The sequence below is a fragment of the Primulina huaijiensis genome, unplaced genomic scaffold, assembly GCF_012295235.1.
Source record: "Primulina huaijiensis isolate GDHJ02 unplaced genomic scaffold, ASM1229523v2 scaffold16847, whole genome shotgun sequence".
NCBI classification, from domain to species: domain Eukaryota; kingdom Viridiplantae; phylum Streptophyta; class Magnoliopsida; order Lamiales; family Gesneriaceae; genus Primulina; species Primulina huaijiensis.
The window spans coordinates 18,025-45,314 of NW_027343420.1; the positions used below are offsets into that span (position 1 = coordinate 18,025).

The 27,290-nt window shown below is 33.2% G+C and overlaps 5 protein-coding genes across 13 annotated transcripts; 2 read left to right on the plus strand and 3 right to left on the minus strand.

The window, feature by feature from the left end:
* Positions 1 to 5,569: 5,569 nt before the first annotated feature.
* On the minus strand, positions 5,570 to 9,068 carry LOC140965934 (PRA1 family protein B3-like). 4 transcript variants are annotated; one of them, XM_073426211.1, is made up of 2 exons: positions 8,361 to 9,068; positions 5,570 to 7,345 (listed from the first exon to the last, which is right to left on the minus strand). In XM_073426211.1, exon 1 carries the CDS (start codon positions 9,003 to 9,005, stop codon positions 8,379 to 8,381), a length of 627 nt encoding a protein of 208 aa, XP_073282312.1. In that variant the 5' UTR covers positions 9,006 to 9,068; the 3' UTR covers positions 5,570 to 7,345; positions 8,361 to 8,378. The 4 variants fall into 4 exon arrangements, with proteins under 4 accessions (XP_073282312.1, XP_073282311.1, XP_073282310.1 ...); XM_073426210.1 differs by lacking the exon at positions 5,570 to 7,345 and adding an exon at positions 7,352 to 7,973; XM_073426209.1 differs by lacking the exon at positions 5,570 to 7,345 and adding an exon at positions 8,041 to 8,185.
* Positions 9,069 to 9,597: 529 nt separating this feature from the next.
* On the plus strand, positions 9,598 to 13,538 carry LOC140965931 (GRF1-interacting factor 2-like). 5 transcript variants are annotated; one of them, XM_073426201.1, is made up of 5 exons: positions 9,603 to 9,874; positions 10,187 to 10,277; positions 12,437 to 12,513; positions 12,716 to 12,809; positions 12,888 to 13,538. In XM_073426201.1, the coding sequence occupies exons 2-5, from the start codon at positions 10,200 to 10,202 to the stop codon at positions 13,254 to 13,256; spliced, it is 618 nt and encodes a 205-aa protein (XP_073282302.1). In that variant the 5' UTR covers positions 9,603 to 9,874; positions 10,187 to 10,199; the 3' UTR covers positions 13,257 to 13,538. The 5 variants fall into 5 exon arrangements, with proteins under 5 accessions (XP_073282301.1, XP_073282303.1, XP_073282300.1 ...); XM_073426200.1 differs by having other exon boundaries at positions 9,598 to 9,874; positions 10,184 to 10,277; positions 12,716 to 13,538; XM_073426199.1 differs by having other exon boundaries at positions 9,602 to 9,874; positions 12,716 to 13,538.
* Positions 13,539 to 14,099: 561 nt separating this feature from the next.
* On the minus strand, positions 14,100 to 15,061 carry LOC140965938 (heavy metal-associated isoprenylated plant protein 45). The gene is made up of 3 exons (XM_073426214.1): positions 14,918 to 15,061; positions 14,733 to 14,808; positions 14,100 to 14,493 (listed from the first exon to the last, which is right to left on the minus strand). Exons 1-3 carry the CDS (start codon positions 14,924 to 14,926, stop codon positions 14,351 to 14,353), a joined length of 228 nt encoding a protein of 75 aa, XP_073282315.1. The 5' UTR covers positions 14,927 to 15,061; the 3' UTR covers positions 14,100 to 14,350.
* Positions 15,062 to 19,867: 4,806 nt separating this feature from the next.
* Positions 19,868 to 20,679, minus strand: LOC140965937 (wound-induced protein 1-like). Its single transcript, XM_073426213.1, has one exon. The coding sequence runs from the start codon at positions 20,463 to 20,465 to the stop codon at positions 20,151 to 20,153; it is 315 nt and encodes a 104-aa protein (XP_073282314.1). The 5' UTR covers positions 20,466 to 20,679; the 3' UTR covers positions 19,868 to 20,150.
* Positions 20,680 to 23,775: 3,096 nt separating this feature from the next.
* On the plus strand, positions 23,776 to 26,697 carry LOC140965926 (uncharacterized). Of its 2 annotated transcripts, XM_073426183.1 has the most exons (4): positions 23,776 to 24,222; positions 24,658 to 25,390; positions 25,741 to 25,813; positions 26,281 to 26,697. In XM_073426183.1, the coding sequence occupies exons 1-4, from the start codon at positions 23,952 to 23,954 to the stop codon at positions 26,437 to 26,439; spliced, it is 1,236 nt and encodes a 411-aa protein (XP_073282284.1). In that variant the 5' UTR covers positions 23,776 to 23,951; the 3' UTR covers positions 26,440 to 26,697. The 2 variants fall into 2 exon arrangements, with proteins under 2 accessions (XP_073282284.1, XP_073282285.1); XM_073426184.1 differs by lacking the exon at positions 26,281 to 26,697 and having other exon boundaries at positions 25,597 to 25,813.
* The last annotated feature ends 593 nt before the right edge of the window (positions 26,698 to 27,290 follow it).

Here is a 27,290-nt window from a genome sequence, read left to right on the forward strand (position 1 = left end):
AGGAAACAAATATTCAAAATTTTGAGAAACTTGGACATGTGCTGCGTTGATGACCCCAACCGCTCCTCCAACGGTTTCTAACTCCATAATTCCACCATTAATAATATTAATAACTGATATATATATATATTTCATAAGACGGTCTCACGGATCTTTATTCGTGAGACAGATCAATGCTATTCATGTTTACAATAAAAATTAATATTTTTTCATGTGTGACCCATATAGAATATTAGTTTCACAAAATTGACTCGTGAGACCGTCTTACATGAGTTTTGTGTGTATATATATAATACTGAATTTATTGCATACATAAACATATGATCTTGATTAAAGAAAGAACCAAACCACGTATTAAATGAAAATTATAATTTAATCTGATTTTTAAAAAACAATTAACTTTTTATTTTATTATAAACCATGTATCGAATGAATTATTAAAAACACGAAAAAAATCGTCATATGTATAGAAAAATCATATTATGCATAGGTACATTCACTTTTAAAATTATATATTTAAAAAAGTGTCCATAAATTTTTAAATTTAAATTATTTAAAATCATATGCTAGTTTTCAACTTCAATTACATTTAATTTTGCAAGGATATGTTTGGACCTTTTTAATTATTTTTAGAGGCTCCCCTCCACTCTACTTGTCTTCTACGGCTAAATTCATTTCATGATGATGGCGCACAGATAGATTTATGTGGACACACCAAATTACTACGGATTTAGATCATCTACTGTAATGAAAACATAGCACTTAGATTTAGATCATCTATTATGTTGAAAACGCAGCACTAAGTGCTGTGCACTTTTTACACAAGATGATAACATGATCATTTCGTTTAATCTAACAACTTTTTATTATCTCATATGGTGTTATGTCCACGAGATGATCCTCATCTCGTGTAAAAAATGCACAGCATCAAGTGTTTTATTTTCAACACTAGAGAATACAAATCCAATTACTACACACCTTGTCATTTCATATTATATGACAATAATACCCTTGATTTGTCCTATTTATGGAGTCTAGTTTGGTCATTTCAGGCTCTGTTACTCCTCCAGACTCCAGTTGCCTTTTTCCTAGGCTCATCTTGTGTGTTTGGATGCTTAAAATTTTAGATTTAGACTTGGAATTAGAATTGGATTTAAAATTACATTTGAAAATTCATGGATTTACAATTCTATCTTGTGTTTGGTTTAAAATTTAAAAATTCTATTTATAATTCATTTCTTGTTTGGAAAAAAAAGATTTAAATTTGAAATTTTAAAATTTTACTAAAATAATCTTAATTATCTTTTTAAAAAATCAAAATTTAAAACATATTATTAACATTATTAAAAAACTGAAAAATTAAAATTAATTTTATCTTATATTTTCTTATATCATTTCAATTATATATTTGTGTTATACAAACTACATAAAATTTTATATAATTAATTAACTAATATTAACTAATACAAAATGAATTATTAAAATAAAATAATCAAACATAACATCTANCAATTATATATTTGTGTTATACAAACTACATAAACTCTTATATAATTAATTAACTAATCTTAACGAACACAAAATGAATTATTAAAATAAAATAATCAAACATAACATCTAAATATTCAAATTTAAATTCTACTAAATAAATTATTTCAAAATTAAATATTCAACTACATCCTAATTTCATAAATAGAAAAATAAATTATTATTGAAAAAATATGCCAAAAAAAAATTTTCATTTAATCCAACCATTACGTATAAAGAATGTAGAAAGATAATAATTAAAAAATTTTGTTATGGATATTTTTTAGTTTTATTCAAATCCAAATCCCATCAAATCTGATCAGTTTTGAGAAGATTTGTTTATACACGATGAAATCCAGTCAAATCCCTTAAAATCATATTCTATTTTTAAAATCCAACTAACCAAACGGTTAAAACCAAGACTTACAAATCCAAATCCCTACAAATCCATGCTTCCAAACTACTTCATAAAGCAAATTAAAGAAAACTACTAAGAATAATTAACAAGGAATTTTGTAGTACTTTATGTTTTAAACATAAAACCATTATCGTAACAACAATTTATCAAATCCTCTGTAAAAATTTACTGATAAACATTAGAATCACATGGGGAAAAAAAACAAATTTCTTCTAATAAATTGTGAGACTCGTTTTGCCAGATCATGAGCTAACTTGATTTGCGATTCTTGAGATAATGTTGTATTTTAGCTTCTGGCACGTTGGAACAGAGACTCCATGTATGCGTTGCAATTGGCTCTTCCAGGGAGAAAGGAACTCGATGGTATATACCCTGAATTGCTTTGAATGCATCTATTTCGTCTATGAATTTGGACCAACCCGAAATTTGTGGCCTGTGATGCTTAATATTAATTTGTAGCGCACATGTAACAATAGATCGTGCAATCTATAGTGTGATAGGTAAATTCATATAAAGTTTATAAAATTAAAAAGATAATGTTAAATGTACAACCAATATATTGTACAGTGATATTTACATAAAGTGAGATTTTATATTTAATACATCATGAGATTTCGATAAATTGAATTTTTTTTGTGAAATCAAAATGATCGATAAAAATAAGTATTAAAAGTAGCATTCATTTACGATAAGTATGATATAGATGTTATTTTTTGGAAGGAAAATGCATTCTTCTACGGGAATTTTTTTTTATTAAATTCAAAAATCAATTATATTGAAAGATAAAATGAGCCACAAACGTGAGATGTAGAATGTGTGAATCGTGTAACCCGTCGAGTATATTTTCAGGCCATTTCGATGGACAGAAATTATTACAATTTGTTTACTATTGTTCGTCGTTTTATAGAGTTTTTATCTTCTCCGATTTTAGGTATGGGAAAACTTTATTGGTTTGGACAAGAGGATTGTGTCATTTTCTATGAGCCTGTAATTGTTCAGAGCGAATATATATTACACTTTCTAAGAACAACTTTTACAATCCAAAATGTTTCGTTCATATGCTAGTTTGATTTTTTGTTTTATTCGTTGTATACACATATGCGCACTCCACTTATATTTTTTAAAAAAGTATAAAAACTATTATGCACAATACTAAGTGCAGTGTGCAATGAAAGCGCTTAGTTTGTGTTTGAATTGATGAGATTGAGATGAATTTTTTTGACAACTTGGATGGGAAAAAATTGGATTTAATTTCAAATTCACTTCATTTCAAGTCGTGCAATTTCAATAATAATGGTGGTGTCTTTTAAATACACTTAATATGATCGTAATTTGAAATTCATCTATCAAATACCTCCCAAAATAAGATGTCTCGATCCAAATCAAATCTTCGACCCAAGTGCAACCTTAATTTAATATATCTTATAATTATAAGTACAATAAGATATATTTGAGTGATGATGATACACCACATGGAGGTTGGGGTTGGGACACATAGCAAACTCACACCTATTTAACATGGTCATTGATGACCTTCAACTCGCCAGTTGTTAGTGAAACAGATTCAACCTCGTGTCACCCTCAATATTTATTGTTTCTACATTTCTCATTTAGTTAACAATATGCGCTGTGTGGTCCTGCAAATTTTCCAACTGATATACTGCCATGCAAATTTTAAGTGAGTAGATCATTATCTGTTGTAATAATAATTTAGGAAATATATCATTTACACTAATGCATGAAGCATGAAATAATACGTCCAACGTGAAGGAAATTCTTAGAATGCAATGATTAGGGCATGCATTACCAAAACAACGTGATAAAATACTAAAGAGACTACTCCAAATATAATACAGATCAATAGTATAAAAAAACCTATCGCAATTTATTTTACCAGATCAATGTTTAAATTAATACTTAATTTAATAAATAACAAAATATTTAACATTTTATAAAAATTATTATTTTCAAAATACTATTTATTACACTCCCAAATTGATCTCAGAACGGTTTCAGGAAGAAAGAAAATTGATCTCAGAACATAATGTTATATTTAAAAATATAATTTACATGCACATAAGATTACTTTAGCAAGAAATCATTAAAAAATTGACAAAAATATATGTTATGTAGAATGATTGAGCCCTTTTCAGGTCAGAAATACCCCATCCTCTCTCTTCGCCAAAGAGAGATTGGATGCTTCATATAATAGATATAAACTCAGCAGTTCAACAAGACATACAAGTTTATAGTACAAACTAAAAAATCTCTTACTTCGTAAACAGTTAATTCCCAAAAAATCAGCTGCATAGTCTTACAGCCATATGGAAATATAGAGATCTACAACCAAGAAATCATTGCCAACATGCTCAACAACTATCCTTCAAGAAATACAACAAAATATGGCAATCTCATAAACTGAGGCCATAAACTACATTCATCGAACCTTACTACAGAGCCCCAGATCCAGATATTCATGTCAAAACCATGACAAATAAAATCACTTCACAATGTCCAAATAACAGAGCAAAGCACCACTGGTTAGAAAAACATGACACGAAGTAACAAGTTTATCAACCACCTGGCGAGCATTTACATGAAATTGACCTTTAAATTTTCTTGCCCAAGGCCTCTTTATCTAGTCTCACCAAGAAATCCTACCTCTTACTGAACATGGAATACCACGTCAATTCATTACATATGGATGATGAACACAAACGTATGTCTTTCAATCAGGATTGCATTCAATCCGTAATGATGCTATCATGCATGCCTTTTCGTTAAAATGTAAAAAATTTAGATTTGCTGATTTAATGGTGTATATCAGCTTGTGCTATGAACCTCTGGTTTGATTTAAGGCAATCAAGAATTTAAAATGTCTCATATGTTTATAGTGTTGGAAAAATCGGTCGATGGATAAAGGCGAAAATCAATTGAAGGAGGAAAATATTTAGATCGAGGCATGTCGAAACACTGACTTAAAGAATATTTTCGACTCTTCAAAGGTAATACCTCGATTCAACAAATGTAACAGCCAAATACTCTCCAAAGTACAACAATCTCTTCTTGCTCACAAGTTACATGGTTCGGAGCAAGGCTTCTATCTAACGAACACCTCCCATATTATATGTCACAGAAGTTGAAGAGATGTAAGAAAATTAAGATTTTTATTATCATGGACACAGAGAAAAGTCAAAAACAGAAATCTTGAATTGTGGCCGCCGAATAGTGTTTATTGATTTTGCAAGGTGATAGCACTTTGATAAGGGTAAAACAGAAGAATATTACTGCCAAATTGGGCAGTATCCCCCGTGTGTTTTTTTCCTTTAGAAAGTACAGCCAATGTATACACAAAAATGCAAGGAGCCCAACAGACATGTCACTAAACAGGATCGTTTGCGAATATTTAAATTAAAACTTAAGGGATTAAAAGGAGAAACAGTTACCTATAAAATTAATCATATTTAAAGACATAACAATGGGAATTAATCACATTATTTAAGAAAATTGATCAAAATTAGTAATTTCTGGAAATAAAAAATATAAACGTTAAGATATAGATAAAAGTGGGTATTTTAATTTAAGAAAATTGAGAGTGACTACCGATAAAATATAAAATATTTGGTAAAATTTCCCAACAATCCACCACATATTTCAAATAAAGTTTTGATAAGGAAGATTGGAACTGATATGATAACGAGGAATGAAATGCATAATTGATTGTGGCTTTTGGGCTATGAACCAACACGTAGTGTGAATAAATATAACTCACGGAAGTTCGGTGAAGTTAGATTTCTATGAACCTAACTTCCTGATGTGAATAAGATAGCTCCCACATTTCACTCTCGATACGGAATTGTTCTAAGCGATTGAGCACATTTTGACCTTGAGTCATTTCTAGCACTACAGTTAAACACACCTCTGGACGTCAAGCTAAGGACTTATTAAGAGAGTAAAACTCAACCTTGTTCACTGCAGTTAAGCATTGTTCTACACCTTCAAGGATGGAGAAGATATGAAAAATTAAGAACAATGATAAGTGATTTGTAATTACCCATATAAACCTACTTTGTTGGCTCTGTCACTCCCATAGGTTAGTTAGGTTTCCATCATTATAAACCCCAGATATAGGCATTAGTCATACCCCACTCAATGTAAATATTCACTAGCTCTCTTGATTAGTGGTTTGGTCATTTTTTGCCATATGATACAGGGATATAACCCTATTTTTCATTATTATTTAATGAATAAACATGACATACCCTACAAGTTGTACAATAACTTAAATACATGTTACATGCAGGAAAATGATTCAATTAAATAGCTATATATATTTTTTCACAAATAATGAAGATATAGTTGAACTGAATCGAAAGAAACTAATTTAGCTACACAAGAAATTTTTTTATAGTCCATACACATCCTTGCTCGACAAGAAATCCACAATTACACTTGTTGAAATATAATGATAATAATGAAACATTTACCCAAACGATACAACAGGAATATCAAGTCCGGTAATTTTAAAAATTCTCTCCACGAGCTTTAACTCTAATGTATTGAGATCTTAAGTCCGTGAATATCATTTCCTTCATTATTTTTTTGACCAACAATTCTCCAGGTTTATTTTTTAACACATAATATAGGGATAAAACCCTATTTTGCATTATCATAATGAATAAATTGTGGCACAACATTTCAATCATTCATGGTGATAAACTCTTTTTAATCACCATCACTAATACCGTGTATCCAGCATATTAGTGCAACTTATAATGCCTCTTTCCACAATAAATCGAAAATTGGATTTGAAAGGTCAACAATCTTGCTACTCTAATAACATTAGGTGATCAGTGGCTTATTGTGAGGAACCATTTTCTTACGTTATTACATTTTTCGGTATCTTGTGGCAATAGTCTTTTTAATCTACTAGGATCCATTTTCTTGTCTCTCACTTCCGAAGAAACTTTTAATTCATAATCTAATGAGAAGCCATAATTTTCTTGCTTCTCTTGGCCAGTAGCCTATGAACTAAAATGAATCTCACTTCCGAAGAAACTTTTAATTCATAATGGCCAACGAGGAGCCATAATTTTCTTGCTTCTCTTGGCCAGTAGCCTATGAACTAAAATGAATGAATCAATTCGCAATATATCACTTTCCAACCATGCATCTGAACATTAGACATTTAGACTATTGTGTGGAACAATTTTCTTACTTCATCACATTTTTCAGTACCTCTTGGCCAGTAGCCTATGAATTACTAAGAATCAATTACTTTGCAACATCACAGTTTCCAATACGCATATCAGAATTTATTGCCACAGATACCAAAATATCAAAATAGCTCAAATTTAATTTTCTCAATACAATATCTGTTTATGCATATAGCTTCCATACCTAAAAACATGAAATTTCATTAAAAATTGATATACTATACAAACTGAAAAATAGCTCAAATACACGTTACAGTATTAAATGGCTAAAATATTTTTTTCTTAAGTAATGAACATATACTCAAACTGAACTGAAAGAGACTATAATTTGGCTGTAAAAAGCAAAAAAATTTAAAGTCCACATACATAGTCTAGCTCAACGAAAAATCCGCTATTACACTACCTGATATAAAATGATGAGAAATTCCCAAGCAGTTTCCCTCGAAACATTAGTCCATACAATCCAACAAGAACATGAAATCGAATAATTTCAAAAATTCTCTCCGCATGCTATAATTCTAATATATTGAGACCTTAACTTCGCAAGTCATTTTCATTGATATAAAAAATATTTTGTGAAAATCCCAACATTCAGCACACATCATATAAAAGGATAAAGTTCAGACCAGTTTATATAGTGAAGTGAAGTCAAAAGGAGCCCAGGTTCATTTTACTCCAAATCGGAATCTTCTTCAACCCAGAACATTTTGTATTACCTGGTGTGATACAGCTCACCTCTCTAGTCTTTTTGTATTAACTTTTACTTCCAATTTCGCCAGAAAACAAATTTGATTACATCACAATCATTTGTTCTTGCAAAAACAATGATACAAAAATGTGAAAATCCAACCTTTTCGACCCAAATGTGAGCCAATGCACGCTGCACAGAATCCTATTATGATAGTTCGAGACAAAAGGTGGGTGGTGGCAACCTTTTAATTTTACTGTTTATGATAAACATGTTGGTTACTGGAAGGCGATAACAGGTGTTGGTTACTTCTGGAAGGCGATAACAGGTGTTATTCTGCGCAAACATCTAAAAACAATTGTCATTCAGGAATAGGCGGTTGTAGCACTATGTAAATCAAGGGATTCGAGTTAACCTGTAATACAGGTTTTGAATCTAATGCGGTACAATAGGATCCAAGTGAAATAAACGCTAGAGTATCATTGAATATGAAACTTGACTAATTTCGTACCTCCAAACCTGATTGAAATTAAACGTGGGAGGCAACAGTGGGAGCCACTGCCGCAGCAGCATTGGCGGCACCGCCAATAAACGAAAGGAAACCAGTCTGCAGTGGTTCCTGATCATCCAAAAACAAATCCTCTGGCATTCGAAACGCACCGTGCGCGCAGACAACAGCTAGGCCGACAAGCAAAGCGGAAATTAGCAGCGATCCAACGCTAGTGAGGAAAACCACAATAATCGTAGACACCACGAGGATCCCCAATATCTCTCGATCCGAGAACGCGCGACCCGCGATTACTAGCGGATGATCCGAAGATCGGAAGGTGTAGAGGAACAGCCAGGCGGCGAGAAGGGATAGGAGGACAAGGAGGGAGAAAGGATGGGAAATGAGAGAGAAAGCGAGGGAGAGAGCGAGGAGGGAGAGGTAATTGATGCGGAAATATGAGTAGTTCCTGCGAATGCGAGAGGCGGCGTCGGAAAGGGAATCGGGACGTGAGAAGGAAGAGCGGTCCAGGAGTTCCAACCATGGACGGCGCTGGGAGAGTGCGTGACGGACGGAAGCCGACAGCCTGTAGATAAATGAGCGGAAGGCGGTGGTAGCGATAGGTGGTTGTGAACCCGACGAGATCGGGAGCGGAGGCGGAGCGGCCATTTTCTAACGTTCCTATTTGGGGAGATTCGAAAACAAAAAAACGGGTAGAAAAATAATTAATCGAATCTGAGAAAATATTTGTATATTTATAGCGATCGTTCATTGAAACAATTACCTTATTTTATTTATATATTTTCTATTGATGTTTAATATTTTTATTTGTCCAATGGTTGTATACATATATATAGTCTAGATAAAAATTTGTGTGATACGGTCTCACGGGTCGTATTTTGTGATACGGATCTCTTATTTGGGTCATCCATAAAAAAAATATTACTTTTTATGTTAAGAATATTGCTTTTTATTGTGAATATCGATAGGATTTACTCGTTCATAAGACCGTCTCACAAAAGACCTACTCAAATATCTAATGATGATTTTTTTTAAAATTTTCTTAAAAAAATAATCTTTTAATCTTATTTTTTTATCTATATTTTTAAATTCAATTATATTTTTATCAATTGTTTAAAAAAATAACAAAATTATTTTTTAAATAATTGTTTCAACGTGAACACCGGGGCTAATAAAAAATTGATATATAAAAAAAATTTATAGCCCAAGTTGGTAGGCGATGGGTCCCAGTCCTAAAAAGGACACGAGTCAAGATGTTCATTAATGTAATAGTATGAAAAAAATTGTTTTTCTTTGAGTTTTACTACACGATTTTTCTACTCCGCCGCTTCACTGCTCCACCGCCGGGCTCAGCCACTGGCATAGCTACATCCACCACACACAGATATTATTTCACCAACCCTTCCACTCTCTTCATCCCTAAACGTCGCTACACTACCAAAGAAAAACTTGCCACTCCTGCTGTGCTTCGCTCGTCTCTCCTTGGCGTGCCGGGAATTTACACTTTCGCGCATTACGTGAGTGGCTGGCCGGGTTTTGAAATTTTAACTCGGTTGGTTAATTTAGGGATTTGGATTTAGTTTGTTGTGGATTTAATTTTATTTTGGGAAGATCGTGGCATGTTTTATTCTCGTTTTTGGCATGTTTTGATATATTGTACGCTAATTTTGAATATATTTTAGAAGTTTTTCAATCGTTTTTTGTCATGTCTTGATTTTTACCAACTTAAATGTAGCGGTTGGCTTTAGTTTTCTCCCATGTATTGGCTTGTTTTCATTTATTTTTATCAGAATAAATATGAGTTGTGGTTTTAAATTTTAAATAAGCAGGAAAGCTGTTGAGATGCAGCAACCAGGTCAGATGTTTCCAGTCACGCCGTCATTTCCTTCCACTAACATCACCACCGAGCAAATCCAGAAGGTATTCTACACTGTTAATGCAAACAAAAGAATCGAGCTGCGTCTTACTCCTTTTTGCATATTCGAGAAGTTTAAGCTATGCCGAGGCTCAGTTTTAAAATAAACAATTTTGAACGAAACCTCTGTTCAACTTAAAGTTTTGATTCAAAATAGATTCGTTTGTTTCTACCTCAATTATAAAATTTTTTTGAAGAAAATTCTTGAATTTGGGCTACAGATAATTAATTTATATAGAATAATGTTTGAGCTTGGCTGGACTTCGATGCTTCCAAAATATATTGAATACTATTCAAGCTATCCAGAAAAGGTTGAAGCAGGCTTGATTCATTTGTACCTCATTATGCACCCACCCACGACAAGTTTCTTTGCATTCTTAAGATTTGAATAGCAGCTTTGTATTAGTTTCTTGCGTTCTGAATGATATTATGTGATATAATGCCATTTTATGTTATTTGGTCTTCTGGATATCGTGCCTCAATAGGTCAGATGTGTCGGTCCATTTTTTTTACTTGGTTAGCTTGAATCTTTGTAGCAAGGAAACTTTGGGATATAACATGCTTTAATTTGAGACTACTTTTCTCAGGGAGCAGGTTGCATGAAATTATTTATGAATACTAAAAGTGATTGCTTTTAAAAATTGATTCTAAGTAGCATGAAGCCTTAACTTGCTGATAGTTTGCCTCTTGCAAAAGCGAAGTCATTGTTGGTCTCCTTGTATTGTAGCATTTTTACATTGACAATCTATTTATATGGTGAGTTGATAAAGTCTATGACACTTAAATTTTCTTTAGCTCTTATTTTTGTATCTCAAAAGCTTACTTTTAATTAAGGTTTGATTAGTATTCTTGCAAGTTTTCCTTGCTTTAAACGAGTACGTTTAAATTCCCAATTGAACTATTGACAAAACAGTGGAAATTTTAATTCATTTGCGTTAATCGAGGCCCTAAGAATGAAGTGATCGATTCATACGATAGATTTTAACCAGCATTTTCGTCAAATGAAAACAGGACGAGTTTAATGGCCTCTTGGTTACTTGTAAATGTTAAGAATCAAGAATGTTAGATAATGTTAAAAATACTTCCCACGAACATTCGCCATCTGGACTGCATGGAAAAATGAAATCTTTTACAATTTTGCTAAAAACGGGAAATATGAAATTGCTTTCCAAAATCATCTGAGGGACCACAAAGATACCTTAGCAACAAATCTCCTTCTATAGTGTGTATGAAGGTCCATGATGTTTGGTAACTCGTGAATTTATTTAAATTTGTTTAAATGAGACCAAATTTAAAGGTGGATCTTGTGTTCCCATTGTCTCACCGGCAATCATCCCTTCCATGTGCAACTATCAACCTTTCTCTGGCAATTTCTTCATGGCTGTCTGAGAGCCATTATCATGTTCTCAGAGTGGCCACCATATCCTAAAGCATCTAAGTGAACAATTCCAAGTACCCAAAATCCTGTAACAGATACATGGATTCCATTGCCACATGTTCCAGAATAAGAGATTTTCATTTTCTATTTTAAATGCTGTCCTGTGGGAACATCGTGAATGTTGGTGCAAGCAGAATGCATGTAGTCCAGTATGCAAGAAGATTTAAGACCGGTTGTGAGCTGAGATATTCTCCGAGCTGTAGAGGCATATTTTACCTTTTTCAGAACCGCAACTGACCTGGGGTGAATGGTGATGTAAGTAAGATAAGATAAGTTATCTTCTCATATGGATTTCATGGTAGATTTCACTCTTTTTCTTCCATGAAAACAACCCCAAACAATAGGGTTGAGCTAGGACCTAACCTGTATATACAAGTCCAAAATATCATATGAAGAGAGGAATTGAGCCTCACCTATGAGAAAATTGGTATGCTAATAAATGAGGGGACACAACATTATTGTGAAAGATCTAATCTCAACCGGGAGAAGATGCAAGATTTTAGGGCGGGCGATGTGGATGTGACACGTGTTACTTTACTGGCATTCTGATGTGAATTAGTCATTATTGGCTACTATCCAGCTACTTGGTGTTGCATTTGTTTATTCAGTAAAACTCGTTTATTTACAGATTCAATCTTGTGAATGTTCCATCATACTTAAAAACAGTTTCTAGGGTGCAAAATTTTAATTTCTGATATGCTACACTATTACCAACCATTAATGCAGTACCTTGACGAGAACAAGAAATTGATATTGGCAATTTTGGACAATCAAAATCTTGGCAAACTTGCTGAATGTGCCCAGTAAGTGGTTTCTCTTTGTCATTATCTCTTCATGTGTGAGTGCATGTGCACTTTCTGTGATCAATTATGATGTTGCGTTTGCTTCTGTCTTTGATATATAACGTGACCAACTCTATTACCCGTCAAGTAGACAGATAGTACCTTCGTGGATACGTTTTTTTAACTTGGATGCTTTTTTTACTTGTATTATCTTGACTATAAGATACCAGGTGCAGCTTCAAAAGAATTTGATGTATTTAGCTGCCATTGCTGATGCCCAACCGCAGACAACACCATCACCATTAATGCCACCTCCGGTATCTTGTGTTGCAACCTTAATAATTTATATGATTTTACTTGTACCATTACAAACTGCTTTCTTATTCATACATCAGCACATGCAAATGACTCCACGTAATGCAATGCAACAAGGGGGTCTATACATGTCTCATCCTCAGGCATTAGCCATGTCTCAGCAACCAGGTGCTTTCGCTCAACGAGCACCATTCAGTATTCCACATCCCATGCAGGATCCACGGCATCAACTACCTCAACAACTCCACCCACAATCCACACAAGGGCTAATGACCATGTGGCCTGTTGGAGCCACCAATGGAATGAGTCCCATGCACAACATCAGTCTTGGAGGGGTCAACAGCATTTTGCCCACTTTAAATCCAGCAAACAAGCAAGAAAAACCTGAGAGTGGCGCCACACCTAAATCCGATGGCCAGGGTAGTACAGATGGAGATAAAGCAAAATAAAAGGCTCAAAAGTGGTAGCGTCTGGTTATCGATAGTAGGCTTTCTACCGTAAAACTAGCACGTTTGGTTCCAAATTACTGTAGAGTTTGATAGTTTCTTATCTTCTCTCCGGGACAGGGTAGGTGCGTTTTTAGTTTTACTTGATGCTTGTTTCGTTCTAGTTAAACCCATGTTGTAAATAAAGGCAGAAGAGCTGGTGTCATGGCTCCAATGTCATGCATTTTACATAGACTTGGACGATGCATGGTGTCCTGGAAGAGTTAATCTACGCAAAGTTTTTGTGTTCGTAGAGAGACTCTTCTTTCTTCCGTGATGCATATGCTTTTGAGGACTAAAACGGGGAGTTTTTATTCTTTCTAATGTTGTCTTTCGATTTAAGAATCTCCTCGTATCCATTGCAAAATGCAAATAATCCGTAACATATACTTTGAATATAAATATATAACTAAGCAAATCACTACGTACGCGTGCAGGCCTATAATTTGCAAAGACAAATTATCATTGAAAATACGTGATAGAACAGCAAGAATAATTTGAAAAATAAAAATAAGTAAAAAAATAAGTTTCACAATTAACATCCACTTGTTTGAGCAGTTTATAAATTATAATTGTCATCTTAGTTAATTGTATTTTGTATATATGCGATCAATTTGTTAATATATAATCAAATATTATTAATTTGGGTTATATAAAAATTAAATAAATAATGTATTTATTACCTTAAAAAATTGGTTGATAAATTTTAGTGTGATGTTTTTTGATTGACAAAAGGTTGCCATTTCCATCGAAGATACGGCCGGCAAGCAGAAACCTTATCCAAAATATAATTTAATGTATTACGTTACACCAACCACGGAATTTGTAATGGCTTGCTCGATGAACATACTACTTGTACTAATACGTAGGTAAGAGCGCAATCGAGTCGAGCTCGAGTAGCGAGTCTTTCGAACACTCGCTACAACATCATAATGGATCACAGAATCAATATTTATGTATGTTAATACATTTGATTTATATATTAAATCCTATAGAAAAGTAAACTGTAAAGGGAAAAATTATGTTCCATAGCCAAAACTTTTATACTACTTCAGTATTCAGTTGGTGTTTTCTGAGTTTTGGTCCCAACTCTTAGCTTGTTTTCCAATCTTGTGAAGAACCCTAATAACCTCTTCGTTAGTCACATTGCCGGTCACAGTAACCTTGTTCAACTCCGTGTCCACGCCGTAAGTTTCAATATCTGCACTAACAAATATTATTTTATTTTATTTTGCAGAAAAGTATTTTGCAGATAAATTACTCCATGTAGCTGAATCATATGATTTAATCAATTTAATTCAGTATTCTTGAACATTATATTATAGATATATAGTTAAATATAAAAGTTTAGTTGGGCTTTTGCAGTATATCACTCAATATATGAATTATTAAAATTGGTATTCAAACACTGTTTAAAACTTGGTTTAGAAAAATGTGTACCTTCTATTTTCTTGATGGCCTTCAAGATTTTCTTGATACAATCATCACAGTGTAATCCTACCTTCAACTCCACCACCTGATTTATCCCAAATTATCATTCGAATCTAAGATTCATGCAAATGGGACTTCACAATACCATATTTATTTTCTTTCAATAATAAGAATTATAATATTGAGGAACTTACATTAGCCATTGAAATAGCAGATGATCAATCTGCCACAACTGATCTCTCGAAAGATTATCAAAATTTGAAATTTCTTGAAACACAATGAGTAAAATGGATGAATTTTGCAATTTATATTCGAAACTGTACGTAGATATGATTCTATTTTCTTTTGTGAGAGAATTTTACTTTGTGTAAAAGCAACTTTATTTGACTTAGGAGGTACATTTTCCTCCGTTCAATGTTGCCATTCGTCAAGCTTTATACATTACCGAAAGGATTTCACCATTTCTTTTTTGGACATTAAAGTATTGATCTTTGGTCGAATTTACATATATTCTATCCATTTTTATGTTCGCAGGGATTCAAAAATAGTTACATTGATCTCGGATAATAGAATAAGGGTTAGAAACGAGCTATATCATACGTGCATGTTTCAAAACTAAGTGTATGTAGTTAAATGTAAAAAATACATATAAACACAAAAACTGTTGTACTTGACTCATCTGAAAAGAAAACTTTGATAACTTTCAACTATCATTTTTCTCGAGCATGTGCAATGATGCAAACGGCGCGAACAACTAATCCTAGACGATATAAAATTTCACTAGTGTTTTGTAGTAATTCATGATGCAAGGGACTAGAAACGATGAAATAATTAGGTTGAAGAACCAGAATAAACGGCGATTAATTTATCATTGTTTTTCCACTATTTTTAACTTCTCATACCTAAGGCCCAATCCAGTTTCGAATATATGGCCCATACAGGTGAGTTTTTCAGACTATATATTTTTAATGGATATCAAAGGGCAAAGTTTTTATTTTATTTTATATTTTGAGGGGAAGTGGTTAGTGATTTTCGTTCCAAATTTGAAACTTTGATATCAGATGATTAATTAAACATGTTGCGTAAACATAAAATCGAGGTGCGAATTGTAATGTGATGATACTTCATAAACTAACCATGCTTATTCCCCTTTTTATTTGCTTGAAATTTATTAGTTACCATTAGTATGGCAGTGTGATCAATGTATTATATAATGTAGATTATGAAATGTATTCCCCAAAAGGCTGTCAATTTTAGGGTCTGTCAAACTTCAAAGCCTCTCGGTCGCTTCATTTTCAAAGGGTATCAATGGATACATAGTGAAAGGGCGGTGTACCGATTGATTTAGGCAGTCAACAAATACCTCTCAAACAATTAATGAATTAGATTGATTGAGTTTAAACCTAAAGCAAAAAGTGACCAATTTCTTTCACATTTCAAGAGATTTGATTGTGAAATGTTAGGGAATTACGGCGGTTCATTATTATGGCAAAAATTTGTGTGAGACGGTCTCACACAAATTTTTTGTGTGAGACCGATCTCTTATTTGGGTCATCCATAAAAATGTATTACTTTTCATGCTAAAAATATTACTTTTTATTGTGAATATCGGTATGGTTGACCCGTCTCACAGATAAAGATTCGTGAGAGCGTCTCACAAGAGACATACTCCATTATCATTTAAAGCCTTCTCTTCCAAATTTTTTCGAAAGAAGAATTGCTTAATATGTTCTTAAACTCACCAATTTCATGTACATCAATTTGTCTCATTCGGGACGAGTCTGGATAGGTAACGAGTTTTAGTGGACTCATCCCATACGTATATACTAATATTAATATTTTTTATATTTTATTAATTATTAATAGATATCCTAATCCATAATTTTAATTCACAATATTTTGTCATTTTGGGATTATTTTATTTTATATTTTTTAATACTTACGAGTTGACGGGTGCTAGCCTGCTAGGACCCTCCAAGTTCTAGTGAAGAAGCCTGGGGTGCAAGTGCAAATTTTTTTTATTTTATTTTATTTGTAAATATTGCATTTGAGTATCAACAACAAACACAGTGAGATGGACGCAAGGGGTCACTTTTGTCAATACGTGCCATCAGCAGCATTAAATTTTTTTGAACCCCATGGGGTTCTTATTTCACTATTGATGGTATTATTATTAGGCCAGACTTTTCTTTTTTTCTTTTTCTTTTTGACATTATTTAATTTGTGTGTATCCCGTGTAGGATTAACTGGGGAAGGTCGATTTTGGATAGGGTTTAATTTCATGAATCAACATTAAATCAATTGTGGTCGATTTCAATTTACGTAATACAGAATAAACATAAACAAAAACTTACGTGAGAAGGTATCACGGATAAAAAATATTACTTTTTATGTTAAATGTGATACGATAAAAAAATCACATTCGATAAAATACCATGATCGATAATCATGAACTGAAATCTTAAGTGAAAACAAACCAACCCACCACAAAATATAACTGTGTATCAGAGAAAATAGGTGAGATGACTCCATTCGGAGACGAAGCCGCTCCGACACTCAAGTCGATATGACATTTGAGAGAAAAAGTATTGAAATTGCACGTAAATAGCATATGAAATTTATATTAAATATGTATGAAAGACATATCTTAATAAGGGTTAGGGACCTTTTATTTATAGTGTAGAGCCCTGGTCAATATGGACTTTTGTAATATATGACAATTAGATTTGTGCATATTAATGCAATATTTTATATTATCTCTAAAATATAATTTATGATATGATAGAATTTTTACCATATCATCAAAATATATTACTTTTTATTGTAAATATGGATATAATTATTTTAAATGAATATCAGCCGCCTCATTATATCATTTTGGTATCTCAAATCAAGACCTAATTTTCCCAACAAATTGATATTCTAAAAGAACAATAGAATTTAGTGGCAATTCTTATCAATGTGCAAAAATAATATTATATATTCATCAGCAATAAAACCGGGAAACTTTTTTGTGGATTTGATCGTAAAGTTTGCTCGTAAACAAAGTGGAGGACATGTCACGTCCACTGGATGGACAAAAAATTTCAAGGCTTTTTTTAACGTAAAGTTGGTGGGCAACGATCTGCAATAGATGCCAGCAACTACACAATAGTGTCACCATCCCTCGTAAAATATATGCTGCATATACTTTTAGCAATGGTTGATGAGAGGGTGAACATACTTTTTTTGATGGAGTTAGAATATGTAATCGTTATTTCTCAGTGTACATTAGATAAACTTTTGAGCTAATTTTGTAACCTGCAAACTACGTTAGTCGGGTAAATATCACTGTGAAGTCATGCGCGACATGTTTGTCCAAGAATGTCTTGGTCAAGAGATCAATTCACACAATTCATGATACATCCTCTATTCTTTGACGATCACTGTGTAAACCCTCAAACTAATGTAGTATCATGTAAACTACGTTAACCAAGTGAATCATATTGAATAAATTATGTGCTATTTGTAGCTCGAAAAGGTATCTCAACTCCGAAAGTTATTCTAATAAATTTCGAACACCACTTATTCTGATATAAATTCTCAAATTATTCTATATACAGTGGCGCTATTTATAATTAAAGTTGCCATACCATCCGAATTTCCAAATATAATGCTAAGATGAGAATATCGAGACGATTCTAACTTGAGTCTTCTTAGACTAAAAATTATATTTATAAATCCAATTAGATTAATAATTTAACATACCCCATCATCTGTTTCCCATTTGGCCATATTAGGAACAGATGCCGATATATTCGTAAAAGGTTCCATTTCTCACCTCAAAACATAAAAAAAGAAACATGGGAAAATATATGGCTCTAATGGAAAGTTGAATAACGTTGCCTTTCACTTGCAAGGTTACCTTTCCCATGCCACATAGATTAAAATATTGGTCTTCTGCATTTTTTAAAAATAAAATTGTTGTAATATTAATAGTTTTTTTTAGTTTAAAGAGAAGATTTGTTATAATTTGATCTCGAACTTAAGAACTCGTCCAAATTTGATCATTGGTGCCAAGTTCAATATAATAAATCGACATAATATAATTATTTATAAGTTACTACTCGTGTGATCATATTAAGCAAACATCTTAAAATTAAAAAAATGAATCTTATCTTATTAAATAAAAAAGTAATAATGATAATTATCCGGTTAGCATATTCCAAGTCTACATAGAACCTTATAATTTATAGAGCTACTTTTGTTATGAATGAAAAATACAATCATGTTGAATTGGCAACGTCAATATCTACGCCCTACCAAAATTGTGCCCACATCTAACATATATTTGTAAATGTTATTGTTATATTAAAGTTTTGATATGTTTCACATCTATTATGTGTATTTATAAGAGGATCGATGATGTGTTATTTATTAGATGTGCGATTTTTCTATGTTTTATTATATTTAATAGGTGAGTGACAGCTCATCGCTACTCAATAACTATCATACCGAAGTATATTATAATAAATATACGAACAGGTTAGAGTGACTATCGGATCACTTTATAAAATTTTAAAAATAACTTAAAATAGCCATTCTTGTTTTTAACAGTAAATTATTCGAAAATGATCATTCATCAATCAATATCGTTTAATCAATTCCTTCATGCATAAATTATTATTATTATTATTATTATTATATCTATCTCTCATCTCACGTGTTGTCTCGTATATGTATTTAAAATTAATTTAATACTTCGAGAGATATCGAAATTTTTTATAATATATTATATCGATGACTATAACGAGATATTATTATCCAGGACCAAGTAAATAATATTTATTAATATACAAGAGCAATCGAACTAGCATAATCCAACTAGCATATTGAATTTTGAAATATATATATAGTATACGAATTAAATTTGGATACGCTACCAAATCAGTGAAATTTTGTATTGGGTGATAGCTACGTAAAAAAATACTTACATTATACCTGGATTATATCATTTGATGACTTCTAAAATAAAATATATATCTTATAAAATTTCTCACATTAATTTGTGTATTTTTTAATAATTAATTTCGCATTTAGATGGGATTATTAAATAACATATATAAAGGACAATCATATCGGTATGTGATGTGAAAATGTTGTCATTTGGCACGAACACCATTTTATAGATAATGGAACATTACACAAAACACCAAACACAGACGAATCGACGATAGAGGAACTCCAAATCATCATCATCGACTAAACACTAGAAACACAGTAAATAAGGACTGAAGTAGCTGATCAGAGCCTCTGAATATCAATCACAGCCTTCCAATCTCAGACCTCAGCCCATACGATAGGGGGTGCACACTTGATTCGATCACTTATTTATTTCCACAATATTATTAATCCACACGTGATTAAACCCTAGAACCGAAGCTCGCTTCAGATAGCAAGCACGAGACCCGGCACGGATTTCCCGACCCGATCTGGAAAGCTACTCTCCCAAACGGAAGGGCAGTGAAGGGAAGCAATGCCGAAATCGGACTGTTCAGATTTGCAGAAACGCGTGACGGTGAGGGATGTGTTGAAGTACTCCTTAACCTGGGTTATTATCCCATCAGTGACCGTCCAGGCGTGGACCCAGGCGATTGAACGGGACTGGTCGAATCCTTCGGCTAGGACTATGTGTCCAAAGGCGGAGATGCTGTGGGGGACGAAATGGAAATGAGATTCCTTGTCTCCGGTGAGTACGCGCATCAAAAACTGGTGAGACGGCGGACCGTGGAACCACCACTCGAGATCTGCGGCGAGGATTTCCTGGATTTTCACGGCGTCGCGGCGCTTTAAGGCGTCATACAGGGCGGTCACCACCCCTTTGTTGAAGGATTCCTCCAGAGCTTCCTGAGATAAAGCCAGATCCTGAAAATGGAGAGCAGAAGAAAAGAGTGTAATTGTTCGGAAATGATAAAATTAAGAGGCAGCGGCAATGGTATTTATAGTGAATCGGTGGTGGTGTTTTAGTGATTTATAAGGGTTGTCAAGGGTAGAACGGAGAATACACTATGGGGATTACGTGGTAGACGATTAGTGGATTTGGTGGGGTCTTATTCACAGTCTTTTAAGGAAGTGTCCAAATTCAAAAAAAATCAAGCCAACCTTGTTGGACTAATTGACTTACAGTTGGCAATTTATAAGTATCACATCTACTTGAACTGTTACAATCTAAATATATATATTTATATATATTTAAAATAAAAAAGGAAATAAATTTATGAGACGAACGAATCGATCAATATTTAGAGTTAATGGTCGGATAGAGATAATTTAATAGTTGATTTTTATGTTATTTATTAGATGAATCGACATTTTTAAAGAACCGTTTGTCCTCATTTTTTCAAAATAATGACTGGAGATAATTTTTTAAAAGAATAATAGTATGTTTTTTGTAAACATAAAAGTAATATAAAAATTATTTTAAATATATCGATAAAAAAATATGTTGTATCATAAATTTTTGAGTAGGTCTCTTGTGAAACGGTCTCACGAATCTTCATCTGTGAGACGAATCAACCCTATCGATATTCACAATAAAAAAATAATACTCTCAACATAAAAAGTATTATTTTTTCATGGATGACCTAAATAAGATATCTGTCTCACAAAATACGACCCGTGATACCGTCTCACACAAGTTTTTGCATAAATTTTTTTACTACTCTTATATCATTATTAAGTTGCATAATATAAATTGCTCACTAAAAATCTTCTCACTATCTCATTATTTTATAATGCAAATGGACCAATGGCTGATGGAAGCACGTGAAATCGTTATATAAAAGTGATTGATTGAGTTGAAAATTTTCAATCTTATAAAATGATAGTCGTCTAGCCCGGACAAATAGCAGTTCATCCACCCCGTTATGTCAAATTATACATAAAATTAACTAAACATACCTCCTAAAATAGGTGGCTGGGTACTTTCTCAACCAACAAAAAGGTGAACCGAAACATAACTAATTCTAAATATGTTGACTAAAGCGATGCATATTGGAAGATATGAGAACGGAAAAGTCATACATGACATTAGATCATATTTATCTTGCACGCTGTTGTTCGTGTTCCGTGCACTAGTTTTTAAAGTGAAAATTAGGGTTAGTTTAGTAATTATACATAGTAAGGCTAAATAAGTAAATATCCAAATACACACAATAGAAGTGTTAAATAATAAATTATAAGGTGCACACTCAATCTATAAACAAGAAGTTGTCGGCAAATATAATTAATAAACATATATGGCAAAAACTTGTATGATACGGTTTCACGGGTCGTATTTGTGAGACGGATCTCTTATTTGGGTCATCCATGAAAAAGTATTGCTTTTTATGCTAAGAGTATTACTTTTTATTGTGAATATGGATAGTGTTGATCCGTCTCACAGATTATGATCCGTGAGACGGTCTCACATGAGACCAACTCAACATATATATATTTTTGATATGATTTATTATATTTATGTGACGATCGATTATATGATATTTACCTATTAGATGTATTGAAACATAAAAAATAATATATCAAATAAGTACATAAATATGTACAATAAATTTATAATATATTAATCGATCTTCAAATATACTTTTTAATATTAACAGTAATTTTATAAAACAAAAAGATACCGTCATGAACCTCTTTTGCTAGTTCCTTCGCAAAAAATGCGAGACTAGCAAAGGAAATAATTGATGACGTAATTGGTTACATTTTTTAGGCCGTGGCCAGGTGTTTGGTCTTCATTTTTCAACATGCGTAATTCATGTATATAATATTACACCGTGGGTTTTATTAAATTAATTGTAAATCATATTCCAACTATCGATTTTAATATTTCTCATTTTAATCGCGTGATTAAATAATTAATATCATGTTAAATTTTTTATAACAACTTTGTGGAAAAAATATCTAGTAACATGCATGTATATGTGTTTAATAAAATATTTTAAAAAATAATGAAATTAGTCAATTAATTATATCTTTTGATGAAAATTACTAAATTTGACAGTATTATAATTGATTCGACAAAATATATATGACTAAAAATGATACACCTCAATGCGACTAAAATTGTCAATTTGCCAAATTTTAACTGGCGCGCACACACACACACATGTATATATAAGCCAAAGGAAATCTCGAATCCCGTATCCGACATGCAACAGGAAAGTGCATCGTATTGGAGAACAAGAACAAAGAACCAAAGAAACCATATCAGGAAACCAATTCAATGATTCAAGGACTCCACACACAAAATTTCGCATCTGGGGTTAACCATCGCATCTTACCAATTCAAGAGCTTCTTCCATTTTCTCTTTTTCGTATTTGATTCGAGTAAATAGTTTGAAATACGGATTTCAAATTATTCGACGATACAAATGTATCTTACTAAGTCATTCTTGGAGGACCAAAGAGAAACAAAACAAAAACAATAAGAAATCTAACAAATTTCTGTAAGAAGAAAGTCCCATTCCAGTAAGACCATCCTCCAGCTCTTTGGCCTTCAGAGCCTCGTTCATTCTCAGGAAAAGAGTTGCCTTCCAAGCATCCTAGGTGCTAATGAGGACTGTCACTTTCGGAAACGGATCATTATAGAAAATCATATGGAGCCAAGTATAATACACACTTGTTCATGATCCAAAAGACATTGATTCCTAAAATTATCTCATACATTTTTCCTCACAAATGGTAAAAATTCGTGACAATACTAATTGCTATTGCCAACATAAACTTCGTCGAATTTATCTCCCATAATCACGTGTGTATTGTTTTTCACATAAATCATGTTGCGTAATTCGTTATTGAAAGATCAAAATTACATCGAGTACGATGAATGTCTCTTTTTAACATCGATGTTAATATAAATCTAGTATAATTTTAAATGTTAATGTATAATGATAATTACAAACGGTTAGATTCGAAAACTATCTCAAATATATTTTAATCTCAAAAATAAATTTAATGTAATTTCTCATTTTATAATAACAAAAATGTTATGTAAGCATGAACTTCAAATTTTTCTTTTACACATGGAGGGTTCCAGAGAAAGAGAACTAGTTTCGTGAACATTCTCCGTACCTGCATTCCCTTGCAGACCTCAACCAATTTTCCCGCCATCTTCCTCAGCATCCTTCGAGTTCCCCTGATCGAATCAGGATAATTCACACAGAACCCAGTTCAACTTGGAAGGAAAGTATGGAGAATCGCAAGAGAAAACCCTTTTCAGACATTACGAACGCGTACGATCTCATCCCCACCTCAACCCTCCGCAAGCTCGTCTCCTCATCTGGTTCCAATTCCAGTCGAACTTTGATTTTGAAGTCCAATCCTGGTTTCAGAGGCCAGAAAGTTTGCCCGGATTCGTCCCCCACTTTAAATGGAGTTGATACCAGGTCCGATACTAGTATCGGGTCTTCCGTCAACGATGCCCATGCCCTGACTTCGAGAACTGTGCGATTTCAGAATCGTAAGTTTCCCTTCTACTTCAATCTCGTAATGCTAATTTCTGCTTTTGTGTTTATTTAATGTGATGTAGGACTGCAATCGAGGGCGTGAGTTTTTAGTTACTTGGTGTGATAATTTACTTGCTAATTGTTGAATGTTGATCTGGAATCGTTTTCTCTGTCTTGTGCTTATCGATGGAAAAACTTTTCCGGAATTTCAGTGAATCCAGTTATTTGGGTTCAAACTTGCGTAAGAGATTGTTTATACTTGTATATGTATTTTAAAAAATGAATGGTGGAGTAGCTGACCTCAATTATTTTCTGTGATTTGTTAGTGTTCTACATTTCTGTTTAACTTGTAATCTTAATTAATTATGCGTATTGGTGCATTTTGGGTGGAGCATGTACCATGATTGCAAAGTTGAAAGAATTTATTTATATCTTAATGTTTACTGAAGGTGACATGGGAAATAAGGATATTGTATACGAGGGAAGACAGACTACTGGTTACTGTAAGAATGAAAGAAAAATTTGTGGCATGACTGATAGTTTCACTCCTCTAGCCAATAAGAAAGACAAAGGGAAGGCGATTGTCGGACAGTTCAGTTTCACACCTCATCGGGGAATTGGAAAACCTTGTTCTTCACTTGAGAAAACAGAGGGAAACAATATGGGAAATTTTAGTCTCTTTAGTGGGTCTTTTGAGAAAGTCAAAGGTTTTAGAAAGGGAGTTCTCAATCCTTCTACCTGCTCACACGAGGAAAGAGAGAATAGGAATGCAAATCTGAACGATCCTGGTTGCTCAAAGAATAAAACAGAGGAGCCAGGGAAGGGAATTACCAACCATTCAAGCTATTCATTTAATAAAAAAAAGGATGAAGGAGAAGTGATTCTTGAACTTCCTGGCTCGTCAGTTCAAATGGCAAAAGCTGTAAGGAAAGCACCCCTCAATACTAATGGCTTTCTTGTTGAGAAAACAAAAGAGAAACTGAAGTCTCTTAACCATTCTGGCTATTCGCCTGAAAAAACAAGGGAGAAAGGGAAGGCCATTCTCGCTCCGCTTAACATGGTTGAGGGGTCATCTGCAGCTGTGACAGTAAATTGCCATCCTACAAGGAGAAAAAACGTAAAGAGAAAAAAAGACACCGGGGCCTCTAGTTGCCCCCCAATGAGGAGGACCCAAAAAATACAGTAAGTGTGTCTTTCCATTTATGCTCACACACATGAATGTACACACTCCCACTCTGCATTTACCCAATCAAGTTTTTGTAAGATTTAAGATTGTTTGGATGTTTACCTGATTTAGCATTTGCACTATGTTACAAATCTCTCGGAGCATATTGTATTTACGTGACGTGCTCAGTTATGTGTACTAAATAACCTGTTTCTTATCATAGGAACATGTGATTTCATATGCTGTAAAAGTACCTTGTGTTTTGCACCAATATTTCTGCTTTCAGTTTGTCATCAGTCTGTTGTTTTTCAAGGTAAGTTTCTTGTTCTTCAGTCTTCACTCTTGTTGATATTTTTCTCTCATTCAGGAATGATTTTGTTGAAGCTGGAGACGTGAAGTCATCGAAGTCACTTACTGTTCCCCGCCCAAAACATAAAAAGGTTTGCATGGTTTTTTCTTTTCTCGGCAGAAAGAAACACGGTTCTAATTCCAATGTTTAAGCATGAACATGTTTCTTCTGATTAAATTAAACTACTAGTAAGGAATAAATATGCTGTAATACCCCTATCCTACTATAGTGCAAATAGAACTATGCAATTGACTTGGATTAACTAGTTTTGTCCAGCAAAAACTGATGTGAAGGCCTTGCTAGCTGAGGATAAAATATTACATGGATTCTCATTTGCACGGATATGTGGACGGAGCATTGCGCATATAGTCCACTGGGAGTGGAGATATGACTTGCATTATTCTTCCATCATATGAACTTAGTGGAGAGATCAGAAACTAACTATTATGAGAGCATTCTCGTTAAATACCATTTTTTGTAAAATAAATCTCGTGTACTGTCTCCGTGTGATCAAATTTTTTTGTGCTTGCTAACGTCCAACACTGTATTAATTTGCAGAAGCAATGCCCTCGACCAAAAACTGGTGATGAAAGCTGCTTGCCACTAGATTTTATCGAACAGCAGAGAGCATATTTTAAAGAGGTTGATGAGTTTGAACTGGCTGAAGAGGAAATCTCACAAGATGAATTGGATTTGGAGAGGTCAGAGCGACATTAGTATTGAAGTAGGAGTAACAGCACATAGAATCCTTGTACATCCTCAAAGTGATGCATTGAAGTGATGCACGTCTTACTAACTATTCCTGTTGCATTATAGATATAATTCAGACTCATTCTCTGCACTGTTTATGAATTTGTATTGAAATTTTTGGTGTAATTGAGGAATTATATATGGGTCTCTAGTCTACCATGGATAAGCTTATCCACTGTAACGAGTCAACCATCATTATGAAATAGCAGTGGGATTCTTTCGGACCTCGGTGAGGTAGATTAAATGAGAGAGAGCTTATAATATGAAATAATGGCCTTAAAAATCACATGGTTTGGCTTCTTGGTTTCGGTTTTGTTAGTTTTTATAGTTATGCAAATTGCAAACTTTCACCATTCGAATGACTAAAATATGAGAGGAAGCCACGACCCGTTTGTGCTGACCAAATTATTTCAAGGCCCGCAAAATAATTGTAAGCAACAAATGGTATCCACTCCTCTTTTCTGTGGAAACATCACAGAACCTATTTCTTTCTACTTATTTGGAATTTGCCAATTGACAAATCTAATTGTTTTCAAGTTAACGAGAATGAGGCAAGTACCTCTGTTATATTTTTGTAAAATCGTGAAATTATGTGTATTACCAGATTTTGCGACTATTTACTAAAATTTATTTATTTATTTTTTAAAAAAACCTTGTATAAAAGGCGATTTCAACCAATAATTAGCTACAAATTCTACGAAGATAGCATTTGTTTCAGACTGCAATTTATCTTTGTGCTTGTTTTTCTTGCTCTGGCTACAGGTATATCTACATCCTAATTGTTCAATCCCATGCCCCACAAAAAAATAAAAATAAAA